At 49.4% G+C, this 18,786-nt stretch overlaps 1 protein-coding gene across 1 annotated transcript; it reads left to right on the top strand.

Moving 5' to 3' along the window:
- The first annotated feature begins 5,940 nt into the window (after positions 1–5,940).
- Positions 5,941–9,970, top strand: MYOCOS (myocilin opposite strand). The gene is made up of 3 exons (XM_035009558.1): positions 5,941–6,076; positions 6,993–7,138; positions 9,617–9,970. Exons 2-3 carry the CDS (start codon positions 7,044–7,046, stop codon positions 9,756–9,758), a joined length of 237 nt encoding a protein of 78 aa, XP_034865449.1. The 5' UTR covers positions 5,941–6,076; positions 6,993–7,043; the 3' UTR covers positions 9,759–9,970.
- Positions 9,971–18,786: the final 8,816 nt, after the last annotated feature.

The following is an 18,786-nucleotide window of genomic DNA, read 5'->3' as shown; positions in this document are numbered from 1 at the left end:
TGAGTGCCGTAAAGCTCTTGACAGGCTGCAGCCTCATTTTAGGGTTCATGGTGAGACCATCCCCTTCCAAGATCACTCTTGGTTGTTGGTAGGCGTCTGTCCCCTCATCACTGGGCCTCCCCACGGGGCGGCCTCACGTTACGGCCACTGGCTTCGATCAGTCCAACCGGCAGTGAGGAAGCACCCAAGACAGAAATCACATTCTTCTGTAACTTTGTCGTGGAAGAAACAGCTATCACTTCTGCCCTATTCTCTTTCTTAGGAGCCAGTCAATAAGTGCACGCTCAGGGGCGGAGATGACACAAGGTCGTGAATGGCAGGAGGCCGGATCATCAGGGAGTCCTAGAAGCTTCCTGCCACACCCTCTTCACAGAGTATTCTCTCCAACCTGGCTCCTCCGCAGGCTGGCAGCTTCTAAGAGAAGACACAGCGCGCTCCCTGGTTACATGCCCACTGCACGTCTCTTCTGATGTCATGTAGCTTCTTTGGTCCCAAGACACGCAGGATACCACCAGGGTGGAAACACACTCCCTAAGCTTTCCGCCAATACCAGCTGAGGTCCAGGCAGAAAAGGCAAAGCCATATTCAGAATGTGTATATTCCAGTCACCCACGTGTGGGATGGTTTTCCAGTCATGTTATTTCCAAGCTCCTGACCAACCAGCCACGCCTCTTACCGTTTATATTCTCGTTTGGGGCCACTTCTCCCCCCCCCCCCCCGACCAGATGTGTTGCCCAAAAGCGCCTGTTGGGACCGTTTCCCCTCATCGCTGTCGTCTGGGGCCACCCTGGCTGCAGAGAAACAGCTATGCAATCGGGGCTCGGACCCACCTACCGAAACGACAGAACCAACCCGAGTTTTTCTCCTTCTCTCTAAACTGACCGTCAGGGACCCTTCACACACACGGAGGGGCAGCTTAGGGAGAGGTTCCGGTGTGATGTTCGTGGAAGCTGTGGGGCCCTGGGCCACCTGCTTGTCCCTCAGGCCCTACGTCGGCACAGTTCTGGGTGTGTCACAGCTCAGGACTTTGAAGGGCTGACAGAACCGCTCAAGCCAGGCAGCTCTGGCCGTGTTGTCACTTCATATCCCAAGGCCAGGGGCTCGGCTTCTCCCAGGAACCTTGTAAAAAACTCCACTGTAGACGGTCTTGCTTTGTAATTCTGCTGCTGGAGCTCGGCGCACAGCAAGCAGCTCGTTTCCCCACCGATACCTTTAATACCATCAGGCCTTCTAGTTAGGGTTGCCCACGTGGCTGTGAGCCCACTTGCCCCACTGGTTGCACCTGCTCCAGAACCTGCTCAGAGCTGGCACACTAACGTGTCGCTCAGTCGGTAGGTTGAGAATATTCCTAAGTCCGGAATATGCTGCTTCAGAATCCAAAGAGGCCTCCTGGTCATTGTGCTCCACTAAGAAGAGTGGCAAGAGGTGGGAGGCACAGTATCCTGTCCTTTAATTTGGAGGGAATGCAGCAGCATGCCCCAGACCTCTGGATCCCTAAAAACTTCCCTGATGGGGTCGGTCCACATCAATCTGCTCTAACAAACATTCCTTTGGACATGGCGGCCGCCATTATGTGGGGCTACAACTCTGCTGAGTCTGCCGTGGTCTTCAGTGGGGTTTTTGTAGAGGCCAGAGGGGCAAATGAAATGGGGACGTTCAAGGAACCCCTACCCCCAAACCCTTCAGGTTTCTAAGGAAAGCATCAGTCAGGGCTGTTCCCACCTTGCCACAAGGTATTTACTCTGGTGGCTGGGAGGAGGCGACTTAGCATTTCCCACGGTGACGGCTCTTGCCTCAGGCCCCATGTTAGAACACTGCCAGCCTGCAAGTGTGTCCATTCCAGTCGCATACTCAAAACATATGGATGGAACGCCTGGGCAAGTCGTGGGCCCCGTGGACTCCCTGAGTCAGACCTGGACCAGGACCCTCTCTTGCCCCCAGATCTAACAGAGGGACCATGCTGACACTTCCAATATCAGCATCAAGCTGAATCCTGTGTCCAGAGTTCTTCAAAGTGTGTGTCCCCAGTGTATGGCTCTTTGAGTAAATGACCCTGGGTCCCTCTTGGCAGTCATTACCATGGTTTTACAGGGTCTCTCCCCCCCTTGATTTCTTTTAGTCGGTGGGGTTCCAGGTCCAGAAACTGAACAAAGAGATGGTGACTTTTTATTGAGGTGGCTGCCATTGATCATTGCTTGTAGAAGTATCCACCATTGATTTGCTTGTAGAAACCGAGCGATACTTGTTGACTGTTCACCATTCCTGGGAAGGCTGTGTTCTATTAACCACCTCTATAGTTCTGTGGGGATCAAACCACCCAGCTGCCGCTCAGATTTTGCTGCTCACTATGGTAATTTTATCCACCTGTTTCTGAGCATGGCGCATAACTAGCTGACCTCTTATTTGATTACCTATTCTGCTCGCTGCTCTGTGAGGCCAATTCCAATCATCGCATCTCACACTGTCAGCCCTGGCCTCCAGAGGACAGCCACCTCTGAGCTTCCCAATGATGCTGGAACCCTTTTGTACAGTACTTACTTTGTGCCTTTGGTAAAGTGAGTATCCTTCAGGCTCACCCACAGAGCATACTCCACTGGTGAGTTTTCTGCCCTTATACAGTATATCCAGTCTAGAATGCCCATGTCTCTAATCCTTTTGTTCCCTTCTTCCATCTGTTTTAGAATTTCTACTTTATTTAATATGGGCCATCCCTTACTCCCAACTTCCCAGAGCCATCATGGGAGCAGGCAAAGATGACTTCTAGGTTTGAGGCTCAAGCAGCCGAAAGGATGGGGCTGCCATTAAAAGAAATGGGGAAGACAAATGGTGGAACACGTTTGAAGGAGTTGATTAGAGTTCAATCTTGGACATGTCACACGTAAATGGCTATTAGTTAAATGGAGGTGCCAAGTAGGCAGTTAATGTATTAGTCTGGAGTCCAGGGGACAGATCTGGATCATAGAAACAGACGAATGTTGGGCACCTGGGTGGCTCAGTCGTTAAGTGGCTGCCTTCGGCTCAGGTCATGATCCCAGGGTCCTGGGATCGAGTCCCACATCGGGCTCTCTGCTCTGCAGGGAGCCTGCTTCTCCCTCTCCCACTCCCCCTGCTTGAGTTCCTGCTCTCGCTGTCTCTGTCAAAAAAATAAATAAAATCTTAAAAAAAAAAAAGCAGACAGATGTCCTCATCCTATGGATGGTACTTAAATGATGCAACTAAATGAGATTAACAGGGAAATGGGCATAGAGAACAGAAGAGATTGAAGGACTGAGCCTAGGATGCTCTAATGGTAAGAGTCTAGGAGAAGAAACAAGCAAAAGGAACTGAGGGTGTAACCAGTGAGCTTGGAGCAGGGGAAGCATGGTGTCCTGGAAAGTCAAGGATAGAAAATGTCTCAAGAAGGAGGAAGGGATCTATGGTTTCCAATGCCACTGGAGTGGGTTTGATGGAGCATGAAGGAAAGGAATTGGAGACAGCGGATATAGACAACTCTTTTCCAAGAGATTTTTGCTTATTTGTTTTGTCGTGGGAAACAGTGGGTTCAAGAGGGGATTTTAAGATGGGAGAAATAACATGTCTGTATACTGGTGGGAACGGAGAGGGAAAGTTGATGTTCAGGAGGGGAGGAGAGACCTTGAGTGGGTGAGAGAGGATCGGGTCTGGTGCCCAAGTGCAAGGGTAGCTTCGGAAAAAGGTTCAGAGGGCCAACAGCTCACCTGTAGGTGCGGGAGAGGAGGCAAAGAATATGGGGAGATGTGCTTCGCGGGTTCTTACCACTGCTTCAGTTTTCCACGCTGAATGAGGATTGGGAAGAAGTGTTTGAGGTTTGAGATGAGAGGTTCCTAGGCCTGGATGAGCTCCCACTTGAAGTTTGCAGTCACGACTCTAAAGTGAGATTAGTCACCAGGCTGTTTCTCTCTAGCCACCCACAGCTGCAGGGGGTAAGTGGGCCTCGGGTCGGCACTCAGCCAAGCAAGTGCAAAGATTTAGGAGTGGGCCAGGGAGCTGAGCACCCAGTGGGGACTCAGATGTCACGTTAGTCAGTGCTGCTTCTCCTACGATCTACAAACATCCTACCCCGGGTTTGTAAGGTTCGCGGCAATCATGACTGAGTCATAGTCACGGTAGAGGGCTGGAGCAATATGCTTCTGTTGTCGTAGGGATGGCGAAGGAATGGAGTCCCTAGACTTTCCAGGTCACATCTTCCCGTGAGGCCCAGAACAGTCCCCCATCCTGTTCTTCCGAGTCGATTCGCGTCCATCTTCTGCCACGTGGAGAGCTACCAAGAGAGCCTAGCAGAAGGTTCGCTGCCCCAATTTCGAATTAATAATCATGTTGGTAGTTGTATATTTGTTGTTTCTAGAGAATATATGTTCTCATTTTATCTTACCCACCCATGTGTTTTGTGAGTGGACCAACCTGGTTATTAAGTTTATAAACTTTGACGCCAGGCTTTGCAAGCAGCAAACCCCTTCCAGTAGGGTTCTGTCGTGGTCAGTGTGAAGAAAGACCCTCTTCCTGCCAAACTGCTTCTTACCCATCTGGACTGGAAACTTCGAGTTTGGGTGTCGGGATTCAGAAACGTGTCTTAGGTAAGTGTGGACCATCATAAAGGATACTGAGCGTAGGAGGCAGAGACGGGATTTGTATTGTGTAAATTGCTTTAGATGTATCTGAACCACCTCAGACTTCCCGCGCGTTCCTATGTAAAGCTGAAATGTTGTTCCCCAAAGCCGCTGTGTCAAAACAGCAACAAACACACACAAAACAGACCGTGTTAAGAAATCGGTATGGTGGGCACCTGGGTGGCTCAGTCGTTAAGCGTCTGCCTTCGGCTCAGGTCATGATCCCAGGGTCCTGGGATCGAGTCCCGCATCGGGCTCCCTGCTCCTTGGGAGCCTGCTTCTCCCTCTGCCTCTCTCTCTCTCTCTCATGAATAAATCAATAAAATCTTAAAAAAAAAAAAAAAAAGAAATCGGTATGGTCACTGTGTCCGTTCTGGAGTCGGTGTGCAATAATTGCTTCTGCCATATTCAAACACCATGCACACATTTGTTTACACTTTGAAAACCCTACACAGTTTAGAGACGTGGGTAGTCATATGGCCGAAGGAAACAGATGGGAACACAGTGCTGTCGCAGATTCTGACTCAGGGTAAATCATTGCTGGGCTCCCACTAGGATCTCAATGCTCTGCCAGGCCCTGGGATAGGAGGGAAGGGGAAAAGTGGAGCTCCCGCTTTCAAAAAGTATGTTTGTGAGGAAAAGGCTTACATTCCTGGCATTATATGAGGGGCAATCTATGTATACGCACAGATTCATATTCATCCTGGAGCTAAATATATTTATTCATTTATATATATCCTGGGGCAGATATTTAAACATTTTAAAATGGAAAAAAAAAAAGGTAAAAATGAGGGATTTTTGCAAATATTTTCTCACCCGTCACTACTGCCCTAGGAGAAAGAGTGTAAGTTACTTCCCTTTTACAGGTAAGAAAACCGAGGCTCACAGACATTAAATCACTTACCCAGGATCACTCAGCTCAAAAGCGAGAGTCTTGAAATCAGTGCCTTCCGTTCCAAAGCCGAAGCACCTGCCCTCTCCGCAGACGTGCTGTGAATCATCAGGAAGTCAGGAGCAAGGACGGTGCTGGGAGGAGGGGTGCCCGGGAATTCTTCGCTTTTGGAACCGTGGCCATTAGATGGCACACTTACCAGCGTCTAAGGCGGGGGCTTCCTCGTTGCCCTTCCCGGCTCTGCACTCAAGACCCATCTTCTCCCCACATCTGAGGGGATTCCTCATCGAGGTCACGTCTGCAGGGAAAATTTGTGTCAGCTGCGAGCTTCCAAGGGGCAAATCAATCCCATTAACGCCAGCTCCCGAGAGAGCCTGACGCCACGGGGATAAAAGAAGAAGCGGGAGCTGACGGTGGTGGCATTTTTGGTCTTTTCCTCCTCTGAGGAGGTGGCATAGCTGACATGTGGATCCAGAGTCTATAACGGGGGCATTTCTTTCCGAGACCATGAGCTCAAGTGTGGAAGGGGCCCCAAACTGAGCTGAGCGGGGATCGAAAGGTAAATCCGTCGGGCATCCTCCTAAGAACAAACTTTTCCAGCCAGAAGATCAGGCTGGGGAGCTCAGGCGCTCGTCATTCGTGCCACAGGGTCACCTTGAGAGTGTGCTGGGGGTCCAGGGTCGGAGACGCCTCACCTCTTCCTTAGCGACGTCCGGTCACCGGGGCCGAACTGGAGGGTCGCTTGGCTCCGCAGTGGAGTCTTTGAAGCCAGGCAGGCCAAGGTTCAGATTCCAGCTCTGGGCCCCTGGGGAAGCTACCCCATTCCTCCATGGCTCAGTTTCCCCGTTCCTTCAGTGGGGGTCCCAGAGCCTCCTTTGCAGTTACTGTGGTTCTCCAAGAAGGTAACGGAAAAGGGCACCCCAGGGTAGCCGGCCCTGACTGGGTGGCTGCTATAACCTTTGTTGTCAGCATCAAGCCCCCAGTGTCTCCCACGTGCACATCTGTCAGCCCCAGCTTGGCGCATGGCCCTTTCCTGTTCGTTTTTTTTTAATTAATTTATTTTTATTATTATTACGTTCAATTAGCCAGCATATAGTTTCCTGCTCTTTAGAAGGTAAGCGCTCTGGGAAGAAAGCCCCACACGTGTCAGAGATGCCAAATGGCCCTGGGGCGGGGAGGGCTCCATGGGAGGAGCACCTGTTAGGGGGGAAGCAGTACCGGACAGGGCCCAGCTGTGCGACATGGGGAGAGAGCCGGCACCTCTCTGGGCCTCCATGTCCTGAGCTTTTACCCTGGGGGGGTCAGGGTAACTGCCCTTGATTTTGAAGAACTATCTGTCTTTTGACCGGTGGGCCGGGGGAGTGTGGGCTGGGACTGGGGCTGTAGGGAGGCCCCACTGAGAACGGGACAGCGGACGTGCTGTGCCGGACCCACGTCTGCCCCCTGAAGTCCGTTTACTGGCGCTTGTATTTTAGATTCATAGTTGCCGTGAACCCAAATTCCTTGAGTCCTCTGAGTGCAAGCCTATGGCTCAGAAGAGCCCCACGGTCAATGGCAATAACCTGCCCTACGGAGACCTGGCCTCCGAGGTGACCAGGCGCAGAGTCACCATGGCCACCAGGTACTTGAGAGCTCTCTGGCGCACTTAGGGCGCAGGGTGGGGGGATGGAGCGGCCGATCCCCACCAGATGCCTGAAACTGCAGGAAACACTGGTCTGCATAAACGTGCTCACACGTGTTCGTCTGTTGCTTCAAGGCAGATTTTATGGGTGAAAAACCTCTTTGTCACCCACCTTGGGAAATAGATTCATGTGGTCTTCCAACAGACAATGAGAAGGGTGCTGGGATGAATTTCAGATCAGTGGCTCTTCATCGGGGGTTGGGGATCGCTTTGGTCATTGGACAGAAGTGGTGATGCACCCTCCCGGTATAAAAATGCATGACTTTGCAAAGTTTGGGGACAGCCTGGACTCTCATTCCCAACTAGGCCGTAAGCTCCCTGCAGGCAGGCATTTCCCTCCCCCTCAACCCTGCAGCCCTGGAGCCCAGTACAGGGGCTCTTTGGAAGAGATGCCCGCAGCCGGTCTGGTCCTGAGGAGAAGCTTTGCAGCCGCTCTGAACCGCCCCCTGCCTGACACCCTCTCTTGATGGTAGGGTTAGTGGATAAAATATAGGGGGCCTGGTGCAATTTGAATTTTAAATAACAACAGAAACGTTTTTTGGCCTAAGGATGTCTGCGCAATATTTGCGATATGCTTAGAGTAAAAAATCAGTTGTTGTTTATCTGAAATTCAAATTTCACCGGGCACCTTGTGTTTTGATTTGCTAACTCTGACGAGCCCATGATGGCCCCTGTGGAGTGCCCCGTCCTCTCTCTGGTCTAGATCCCCAGATCTAGTCGGGTGCCCAAGACCTCTGCTATATAAAGGTGCAGAAAGAAAAGATTAGGACTCCCAATTTCTATGAAAACCGAGCTCTACTGAAATTGATGTCCAGTTAGTGGCAGCTCACTTGCTGTGTGTCAGGTGGTCAGGGGTCAAGTCCGAGGCTTTCCTGTGGGGGGATGGGAGCTACAAGCTGGAGGAAGCGAGGGGGGGTGCTTCTTCACTCCACTCGCAGCAAATGCCAATATGTTGCAATTTACTTCTTGTGTTGGTTAAGTGGATTTACAAGTTATGTTATCTAGTCTCAATGAATGGAACCCTCAAAAGAGACAGGAAGCCTAACAAAATTTCTGCCAAGAAACCTGGCTTGAAATCATTCTAATAATGCCAAGAGTGAGTAAGCAACAAAAATTGGCAGAGCTGACACTTTTCGTTTGAGTTCTTTGTCAGGTACAGTATGAACATAAGAATAATGACTTTATTAAAACTGATACGTAGTTGGCCAAAAAATAAAAATGGACTTGAAATATGGACCTCCATCCAGTATTACTCACAATGCTTCTTGACCTTAGAGTTTGGGGGGATGTACGACATCGGCGAATTGATAACACACCTTAGGCACAATGTCTTATCTAGATACGGGATGTTGCAAACTTTCACGGACAGGAGTACATGGCAGATTTGACACCCCTGGTTGATCTCGTGAGAGTGGGCCTTGTCTCTGGGGGTCATGGTCACTCTGCAGCAGCATCTGCTGAAGAAGGAAGAGATTCCACAACTCTGAAGCCTCCCCTAACCCCCCTCCCCAGCACCTCCTATCCTTTCAGCAAAATTAGGGGTCAGCTCTGACTGGGAGATGCAGTGGTGAACTCATGGTCAGGAGAGCGGAGCCTGGATTCCTTTTACTAGCCACGTGACCCGGGGAAATCCCCTTCTATCTCCTCCTCAGCTGAGAAGCTTATCATCAGGTGTGGCTGTGAATCTGCAGGTCTGAAGTTTCTAGCTCCACGTTCCTGACTCTTTAAGCGCTTGACAGGCCAGTCCTGAGGAGGATGGGAACACCCTGGCAGACCCCAGAGAAGGGTAGGATAGCCTGCAGCCTTGGGGGGGGGGGGCGCAGGGGTAAGTTAGGCAGAAAGGAGAGGCAAAGTGAACTTAAGGCTGAACTGGCCAGGGGTGTCTGCATGGCTCTGTCGGTTGAACGACTGACTCCTAGTTTCGGCTCAGGTCATGATCTCCGGGTCATGAGGTCAAGCCCCGCATTGGGCTCTGTGCTCAGTGGGGAGTCTGCTTCAGATTCTCCCTCTCTTCATCCTCTGCCCTTCCAAACCCCAAATAAGTAAATAAAATATTAAAAAAAAAAAAAAAAAAAAAGGCTGACCAGAATAGCTGAAATGCAAACGAAACCTTGAGAGAGAGAGAGCCTGCGCTCAGCTGAAATTACAGGGTGCAGACTGGTAGGGCTGGACCCACGGGGCCAGGGGAGGAGACAGCTGAGCTCTGAGAAGAGCTGACAATTGAAGCATGAACAGAGTCCGTCTCCATTTTGCCAGCTGATAGCTCTGTAAGCCTGGGTGGAGGAGTCAGGAAGGATGTCCTTCAACGTGTTGAGTGGTTCTCTTTAGGTGCTGGGATCTGAGGGTTTCTTTTTTCTTTTTTTTTTTTAAAGAATTCTATGTGTATTTAAAAAACATTCACTGTGCCTTTCCTCCCAGAGAAGAGAGATTTACCAAGAAAACTGATGAAGCCAGGGAGATGCCCTCCACTCTGGATTTGGAGCAAGTCCCTGCTAGCGTGGCCGGCCCTGCAGAACCCCCTGCCCCTCCTCCTTCACCCGTGGAGGACTACAGAGTCTAAGGGGGCTTTTACAGCACTCCGGCGAAGTTGGGGGTGTCTTTGAAGACAGTCTTGGAACATCTTTGTTCTTTCTTTCCTATTTTTCTTCTCTCATGATCACTGCTGAGTGGTGTTTATGCCTCACTAATGCACTTAGAGCAGTCTTTGGTTTTTCAAGTCAAGTCTCTGAAATACGTCCACATTTGATCTTTAATTTGTGTCATTCAATAGAACATAGGCAATTGTATTTGAATTCAAAAAAAAAGATGAGGCTTCAATGTTTGTTATTAAATCTGGATGAGTCAAAAGTGCAGAAATCTGTGACTTTAAAGATTTGAGCTCCAGAGAACCATGAGATATTTGGGTTTTCAGAACTCAGCCTGGGACACTACAGTTTTACGGGTTTGTGCACTAGTTTAACTGAGCTGCATCCTATCTGCTGGTGCCAGGCTGATTGTGGTTCACATGCATGGACAGTATTTCCAAGGTGTGCTTCTAGGAGATTTAAATGAATTTCAAACTCTGTAGCAGAAGAAACCCAACCTGAAAGGCAGCCAAGTGCAGAGTGAGAGAGAAGTCTATTGCTCAGATCCCATGTGCAAGACTCTGCACCCATCCCAAAGCACCTCTAAGGATTTCCGAGGCTCTTCTGAGCAGTTGGAAAGCATCAAAAATGTGATCATTAGGCTCAGGTCATGATCTCAGGGTCCTGGGATCAAGCCCTGCATCAGGCTCACTGCTCAGCAGGGAGTCTGCTTCTCCTGCTCTCCCTGCTTGTGCGCTCTCTCTGTCAAATAAAATAAAATCTTTAAAAATAAAATTCTTTTAAAAAAAATGTGATCAGGGGCGCCTGGGTGGCTCAGTTGGTTAAGCGACTGCCTTCGGCTCAGGTCATGATCCTGGAGTCCCGGGATCGAGTCCCGCATCAGGCTCCCTGCTCGGCGGGGAGCCTGCTTCTCCCTCTGACCCTCCTCCCTCTCATGCTCTCTGTCTCTCATTCTCTCTCTCAAATAAATAAAATCTTAAAAAAAAAAATGTGATCATTCAAATCCACATATGGGAAATATCCTGAATGCTAGCTTTTATTTCATCCACTTCATAAGGTCCTTATGGGTGTCCTCTCTCCAAACCTGCCCTTAAAAATGCACTCTGGTCCCCCTACCTGACTGTGCCTTTGATCAGGTCAGCTTCGTGCAGAGCAGGGGTGAGGGGAGCATGCGTGGAGTGCCTGTCTTCGCCAGCTGGGTGCTCCATATACTCATGACCACCTCCTCCATCCGATGATGAAACAAACCTACACTGCTCAGTAAGATAGCCACTAGCCACATGTGGCTACTTACATTTAAATTCATTAAAATTAAATAAAATTCAGTTCCTCAGTTGCAGTGGCCACATTTCAAATAGCTTATTGGGCTAGTGGCCACCGTAATGGATGTTGCAGATAGAGAACATGACTAACATTATAGAAAGTTCTATGAGACAATGCTGGAACAGAGAGGTTAAGTGACTTGTCTGAGGTCAAACAGCCAGTTAAGAATAGAATCCAGGAGGGCAAAAGTGAGAAAGACTAACCCTTGTGGTATTTTATTTCCAGTTCTTTTTTTTTTTTTTAAGATTTTATTTTTAAGTAATCTCTACACCTCCCAATACGGGGCTTGAACTCACATGATCCTGGGGTCCTGGGATCAAGTCCCGCATCAGGCTCCTTGCTCAGCAGGGAGTCTGCTTCTCCCTCTGCCACTCCCCCTGCTTGTGCTCTTTCTCTCTCCAATAAATAAAATCTTTAAGAAAAAAAATAAGTTCACCCAGCAAGTCTTAAATACTAGCCGACCAAGCCTGTCCTTACTGAATACTGAAAGGACTCTACGTTATCCAAATACAACGTTGTGTGTGTGTATCCGATGAGTCTGCTAATGTGCCAGCTTTATTAAATCACGTGACACCAAGGACCACCCTGAACGATCCGACCTCCAGCTTGTAAATCAGCAATTCAGATCAGTGGCTCTTGTAGAAAAACGTGTCACTGCTTTTGGGAATCATCTTCCGAATCAGTGATTTCTCTTGCGTGCGCCCGAGCCGTGGCTGGGGAATCTGCTCCAGTGTCCGGCGGCAGCGCGCCCGTGAAACCTCTGCTGACCGCTCAGGGCCCGTCACGGAAGAGGGGGGCTGGTGAGACGGTAAGAGGGGTGGGGGCTGGGGAAGCTCATCCACAAGAGGTGACCGCGGGTTGCCTGGGAGCCCGACCTGGTGCAGTCAGAGGCTCCTCCCTTCCCTTCCTTGTGCTTGGAACGTGGCTCGTGCTTGCCTTTCCCGCTCCCAGAGGCTGCTCCCGGGCGTAGCCTTGACACCGGGAGGTGGTATTGAAAACACCTGCACGCTGGGTGATGGACACTGGGGAGGGTATGTGCTATGGGAGCGTGTGAATTGTGTAAGACTGATGAATCACAGACCTGTACCTCTGAAACAAATAATACATTATATGTTAAAAAAAAAAAAAAAGAAGAAGAAGATAGCAGGAGGGGAAGAATGAAGGGGAAGAAATCGGAGGGGGAGATGAACCACGAGAGACGATGGACTCTGAAAAACAAACTGAGGGTTCTAGAGGGGAGGAAAGTGCGGGGATGGGTTAGCCTGGTGATGGGTATTAGAGAGGGCACGTTCTGCATGGAGCACTGGGTGTTATACGCAAACAATGAATCATGGAACACTACATCAAAAACTAATGATGTATGGTGATTAACATAATAAAATAAAATTAAAAAAAAAAAAACACCTGCACGGCAGACGCGCCTGAGCCTGGTGAAGGCCTCTCTATAAACTTTTGTGATGTGGCAAGTAGTACAAGGATTCACTCATCCTGCTGCCACCCAAGACAAGCCTGCGTGTGAGTCCCCTGTGCTTGCAAATCTGCCACCTACCAGCCTGGAGTGCGCAGCCTTCCTCCTCTTTTCCCTGCCTTCTGCATGAGTGGGCTGGCTTCAGATTTCGCCTGGGAAGCTCCCTAGGTGGTTTCGAACCAACAAATACATTCCGTGGGGTCAGGAATTGATGGTTTTGTTCAGTGTTAAGACCCTAGAGCAGTGCTTGGCTCACACAGTAGACAGTCAATATTTTTTTTTTTAGTCCATATTTTTTTTCTAGCAATTTATTCTTTTTAAGATTTTATTTATTTATCTGTCAGAGAGAGAGAGAGAGAGCATAAGCAGGGGGAGTGGCAGACAGACGGAGAAGCAGTCTCCCCACTAAGCAAGGAGCCCCATGCGGGACTCGGTCCCAGGACTCCAGAATCATGACCTGAGCCGAAGGCAGATGCTTAATGACTGGGCCACCCAGCGCCCTCAGTGGTGCATTTCAACAGGTCTTGACCACAGATCCCAGTGGAGATCAGGTACTTCCCCATCACCCAGCAGTACCAAGTAACTCATCCATCCCAGCGGGATATCCCATTTCAGCAGGTAACTCCTTTCCCGGACGTGATGGGGCTTGGTGTTCTCAGCACACAGTGCAGTCACACCTGGTGAGAGTCGGGGTACTGGCCACCTCCCATGACTTCCGTACCTTTACAGCGGCGGGTGCCTCCCCGGGCTAGCATCTGGGCTACAGGCCCTATGGTTGATCATTCAAGTGTGTGCAAGACTGGGACAGAACTTTAGTCCTCCCCACCATTGTTACTAACTTGATCTGCCCCTTTAATATTCCGTGCTTTCTTTCTACCAGCCCTGCTGCTTGTGCGTTATAGGGGAGACGGAACCTCTGTTCAACGTCACGTTCTATTGCCCAGTCTAGCATGTCGTGATTTTTGAAACGTGGCCCCTGATGGCTGTCTCGCTGATGAGGGCGTCTATCCACAGTCGTTTTTCTTCCCCCCTAATGCTTGCAGTTTGGTTTGCATGGCGACAGGGGCAAGCTGGTGCAAGGCCACACGCAGGGTCCACAAACCCAGACATATTAAGAGCCCTTGCTCAGAAGGATGGCCCAACAGGACCAACTTGCCAATCTCTCGTGGGCTGGGAACTCTGGTGGATGGCCCCAGACTCCTTTGGTGGTTACCTTGGGCATCGTCAAGAACACACGGACATGCGGTCACTGCATTGACTATGTCACTGTACTTCAAGGGCAAGCCAGCATTCTTGCCAATCCACCCTCTACCTTGGGCACTGCAGTGCCACTTGTTCTGTGCGCCCAACCCGCCATATCTACTGAAGAGCCAGTAGTTAGGGCTCTTACCAAGCTAGGGCATCAGCTTCCGAGCTGCCTGGGGGGTCAGCGCCTCATGAGCCTGGACATGGAAGACAGTGAGGACTGCCTCAAGCTCTTGCAGATGCCCCCAGATGCCAGATGTGTTGCTGCATATCCTGACCCCATAAAGCCTTACTCATGATCATCCATCCCTTGGCTTCCTATTGTCAGGGTCATCAGTGCAAAGGGTTAGCGGCCAGGGCTCATGAGGGATCACTAGCCAGGCTGTGGGCTCTGAGCTCAGCCCTCGGGCTGCTGTGTGAGAGGCTCTACCCGGAGGAGCGCTGTGTGCACCTGCTAGAAGCTGGTTCTCTACTCGGGTATGCTGGCTTCTGGCCCCTTTCGTAGCTGAGACCCATATCCCAGGGGTGCTCTCTCCTTGGGTGTTCTTTCTGCCACAGTGCCCAGCCCATACCTTCTGGAGTCCCAGACACATCTAACTCAGTGGCAGCCCTGCTTGGGAGACGCCCAGAGCTTTGATCTGCTTCACTCATAGTTTTGCTTTCTCAAAGGCGGCTTGTTGCTCTGACCCCTGCCCACATGTGCCCTTTCTTGACCAGACAGTGTAAGGGTCAGAGGCTCTGTGCCAGGTCGGGAATAAAAGCCCTCCAGACTCCAAAATCCCTACAAAGATGTGCACCTCTTTCACATTCTTAGCTATCGGATAAGCGTGTACCTCATGGATCACAGCGTGTGGGACAACCCGAGTCTTATCTGACCAGACGACTCCCGAAACCTTATGGCTGGGCCTTGGATTTTCTGTGGGTTCACTGCCCATCCCCTTCCCCACAGATGCTCCAGCAGACTCAGTTGTTAGAGCATGTGACTCTTGATCTTGGGGTCATGAGTTTGAGCCCCATGTTAGGTGTAGAGAATACCAAAATAACAACAACAACACAAAACAGATGTCCCAGCAAAGCCTGCAGAGTGTCCCCCCAGCAGAGGCCAAACTTCACAGGTCAGCATTACATCATCAATGTAATGGGTCTACTTTACTTTGGGGAAGGACAACAGGGACAGTCTCAGGCTGTGCAGGTGGGCTTGGGAGAGCCTGTGAAAGGCTTATTTTCTCCCTCCCACGTGAGGCAAATCGATCTTAGTTATCAGAAACCCGTCAAAGTACTTTTTATTGAATTTCCTTGAGGATGAAGCACTTTAACAGGAATAGTACCCACCCGCCCAAAGCATCAGAGTAAAATAGTAACTGTCTGCAAATGCCAAAAGACTTTTAAAATGGCCATGGTTAAAGATCTGATGAGAGTTCAGTATCATGTAGTCGACAAGGAAAAAAATCAGTATCATGTAGTTGATAAGGAAATTTGGTCATTTGTGTGACGCACATTTTCAAATAATACTGATATCATTCTACCAGAAATTTCATACAACTATAGCTTAGAGAGAGTTTAGCATCACTTCTTATTTGACAGTTTTTCCCATGAAATTTTATGTATACAAAAAGTTACATAGTTTTAAAAAAACATAGCTCTTGTAATAGAGAAGACTCTGTTTCTTAAGTAATCAAAGACCTGATAAAGACAAGACAGAATCTCTGTTTTCTAGGCAGATGACATTAAAGGTAAAGAAAAACCTTACAATTTCTTATTACAAAAAAACCCAATAATCTAAGAAAACTTCTTCCTCTTAATAGAAAAACAAATTCTATTTTTTCACCAGTGTTTGTTGGATATTAAAACTTTCCGTTTAAAAGAAAAAGTGCATAAATCCATTGCAGTCTTAGCTTGATGACACATAAAATTCCTTTCTGAATATTCCTTTCCCACAAACCTTCCATAACTTTCTGTATCCATTCAGCTTTTGTTCCAAAACTCCAACCAGGAGTCAGGTACCCACTCACACGGCTCTTCACTGACACTTGTGATCTATGGAGCTCGCGGGCTAGATTTGGGGCAAGGGAGTCTGCATTCTATTAAGCCTCTACTCCCTCCTTTTTTTTTCCTCCAGTCTCTGGGCCATGTTTTGGTTATTTCCTGGGGGCTGTGCATTTCAAAGACATGACAAGATTTACAACCACAAGGGGCAGAGAAAGAATGCAAGTTTTCTCCTAGGACCTTGGGGGGAATGGCTGTTTAAAATTTTCCTTTGTTTTAGGGGTCAGAAAGCATGGGGCATTTTGTCCGTTTCCTCTTCATTCTCATCACTTTCCCAGAGATCCCACCTCCTCATGTCCTAACCAGGCTTTGTCTCAAGTGCCCAGCTGTTAGCTTTGCAGAGCGATCTGCTAAGGCCTCTAACTTATTCTCCTGCTCCCCGATCTGTCTGTGAGCCCCAAAGCCAGCAGAGCAGGGGACACTCCCACGCTCTTCTCTAACCTCAGCTCTTCCAACTTCCTAACTCAAGCTCAGCCTCTAGTTGGGCATCAGTCACCCTCCGAACTACCCACAGGAGAGGCCAGCCCACCGAGCCACCGTTTGTTTCTGGGCTTTGCTGCAGTGAGCGATGCGTGCTTTCTCAAATAAGCCCCTTATAGCAGCCGCGTTTTGGGGGGTGTCCCCGTACTCACATCGCAGTCCACAAGCATAGACAAACCAGGCCCCGCAACCCCCCCCCCCACACACACACATACAGAGGCCAGTGGCAACCGGGGATCTCCCCTGCAGATGCCTCATTCCCAGGGCCCCGTGTCCTCTGTCTCCGGGCTGGCTCGCCACGTGTTGGCTCATGAATCCCTCGGGAGCTTCCTGGGTGTGATCTGAAATGGGCCCCTGCACTCAGAAGGCAGGGAGAGACTGAAGGAGGAAACAGCCACTCCCCGTTGGTAGGTCCCAGGTTTAATAAGCAAGGGAACTTCCATACAAGCCTTGTCTTGGGCGGCAGCAAGATGAGTGAATCTCCGCACCCACCCACCACATCCTAAAAGTTGATAAGGAGCCCTTAACTGGGTTCAGTCACGTGAACGGTGCAGGTGAGGTACATTTTAAAATAATACTGGTATCATTATACCAGGACATATCGGATTTTAGAAATTTCATACAACTATAGCTTAGAGAGAGTTTAGCATCACTTCTTATTTGACAGTTTTTCCCATGAAATTTTATGTATACAAAAGTTACATAGTTGTTAAAAAACATAGCTCTTGTAATAGAGAAGACTCTCTCAGCCTCTAGGGGCAGGAAAGGCAAGGGGAACCCACATCCAAGGACGGGGAAGGGGTAAGGAGCCTCCAGTTGCCAGCATCCAGCTCACACGTCAACTGGCAGTCATGTCTTCTCAATGACTTTCCACAACATTCCAGAGAGGGAAGTGTGATGAAAAGTATAGACAATTTAAAATCAGTGGATTATACCATATGTCAGGAGACGATAAATGTAATGGAAAGGAAATTCTGAAATAATCAGACAGGGTCAGGAAGGTTGGAAGTCGCCAACAAAACAGCACGTCAGCTGCAATTTTAAATAGGGTGGTATGGGTCAGCCTCCTAGGAAGGTGACAGTTGAGTAAAGACTGAAGAGGAAGTTAGGTGTGTGGACATCTGGGCAGAGGGAAGAGCCAGTGCAAAGGGCGCGAGACCAGAGTGTGCCTGGAGCATTCAGAGGAGGGTGAGCAGGCCCGTGTGGCCCGGCTGGAGTGGAGGGAGTCGGGGACATGAGTAAAAGTTGAAGTCACAGGGATGGGGGAAACATCATGGGGGACTTTGTAAGGACTCTGACTTTGAGATGGGAGGCCATGCGGGGTTTTCTGGAGCAGAGAGGCACATTCTGGCTTGTATTTTAAAGAGGGCCATTCTGGCCGCGATGGTGAATAGGCTGTCTGGGGGCAAGGAGCAGAAGCACTTGAGAGGCCGTGTAGCAATCCAGAAAAAGACAACGGGAATCTGAGCAAAGAGCCGTTGGCGAGGTGAGAAATGTGGTTAGATTCTGCACAGATGTACTCGAAGATGGAACCAACAAGAGTCTCTGATGGATTGGATGTGGGGTTTGAGAGCAAGGAGTGAAGGATGACTCCAATTTTGGCCTAAGCAACTAGGGGAATGGAGTTTCTACCAGCTCCAAGAAGAGCAGATTTGGCAGGTATGACCAGGGTGAGGTAGAGAAACTCAGAAATTCTAGTTTTGCTGATTGGATATGCCTCATAGACATTTTTTTAAGATTTTATTTTTATTTTTATTTTTTTATTTTTTTAAGATTTTATTTATTTGAGAGAGAGAGAATGAGAGACAGAGAGCACGAGAGGGAAGAGGGTCAGAGGGAGAAGCAGACCCCCGCTGAGCAGGGAGCCCGATGTGGGACTCGATCCCGGGACTCCAGGATCATGACCTGAGCCGAAGGCAGTCGCCCAACCAACTGAGCCACCCAGGCGCCCTTAAGATTTTATTTTTAAGTAATCTCTACACCCAATGTGGAGCTCAAACTCACAACCATGAGATCAAGAGTTGCACATTCCACTAACAGAGCCAGTCAGGTGCCCCCGCCTAAGAGACATTTAAGCGGAAAGGTCAAGTGTGCAAATAAATATATGAATCTGGAGTTTAGGAGTAAGGTGTGGGCTGGAGGTATAAATTTGGGGGTTATCAACATAGATGCGGCATTCAGAGCCATGATGCTAGGTGAGACCAGAAGAATGAGCAGGTAAGGAGGAGACTGTTGAGCCCCGAAGCACTTTAACCTTAAGAGGTTGAGGCTAGGGACGCCTGGGTGGCTCAGTCGGTTAAGCATCTGCCTTCAGCTCAGGTCATGATCCCAGGGTCCTGGGATCGAGCCCCACATTGGGCTCCCTGCTCAGCAGGTTGTCTGCTCCTCCCTCTGCCCTTCCTCCTGCTCATCCTCTCTTTTTTTCTCTCTCTCAAATAAAT

The sequence above is a fragment of the Mirounga leonina genome, unplaced genomic scaffold (assembly GCF_011800145.1).
Source record: "Mirounga leonina isolate KUSES-001 unplaced genomic scaffold, KU_Mleo_1.0 Mir_154, whole genome shotgun sequence".
In the NCBI taxonomy this organism is placed as follows: domain Eukaryota; kingdom Metazoa; phylum Chordata; class Mammalia; order Carnivora; family Phocidae; genus Mirounga; species Mirounga leonina.
This window is presented reverse-complemented; position numbering and strand designations above follow the sequence as displayed.

Bases quoted from the DNA above. Each gene is read 5' to 3' on its own strand.
- MYOCOS (XM_035009558.1), top strand. From the start codon at position 7,044: ATGGCTCAGAAGAGCCCCACGGTCAATGGCAATAACCTGCCCTACGGA. The intron at 7,139-9,616 runs GTACTTGAGAGC...CTTTCCTCCCAG, and splicing joins AGAGTCACCATGGCCACCAG to AGAAGAGAGATTTACCAAGA.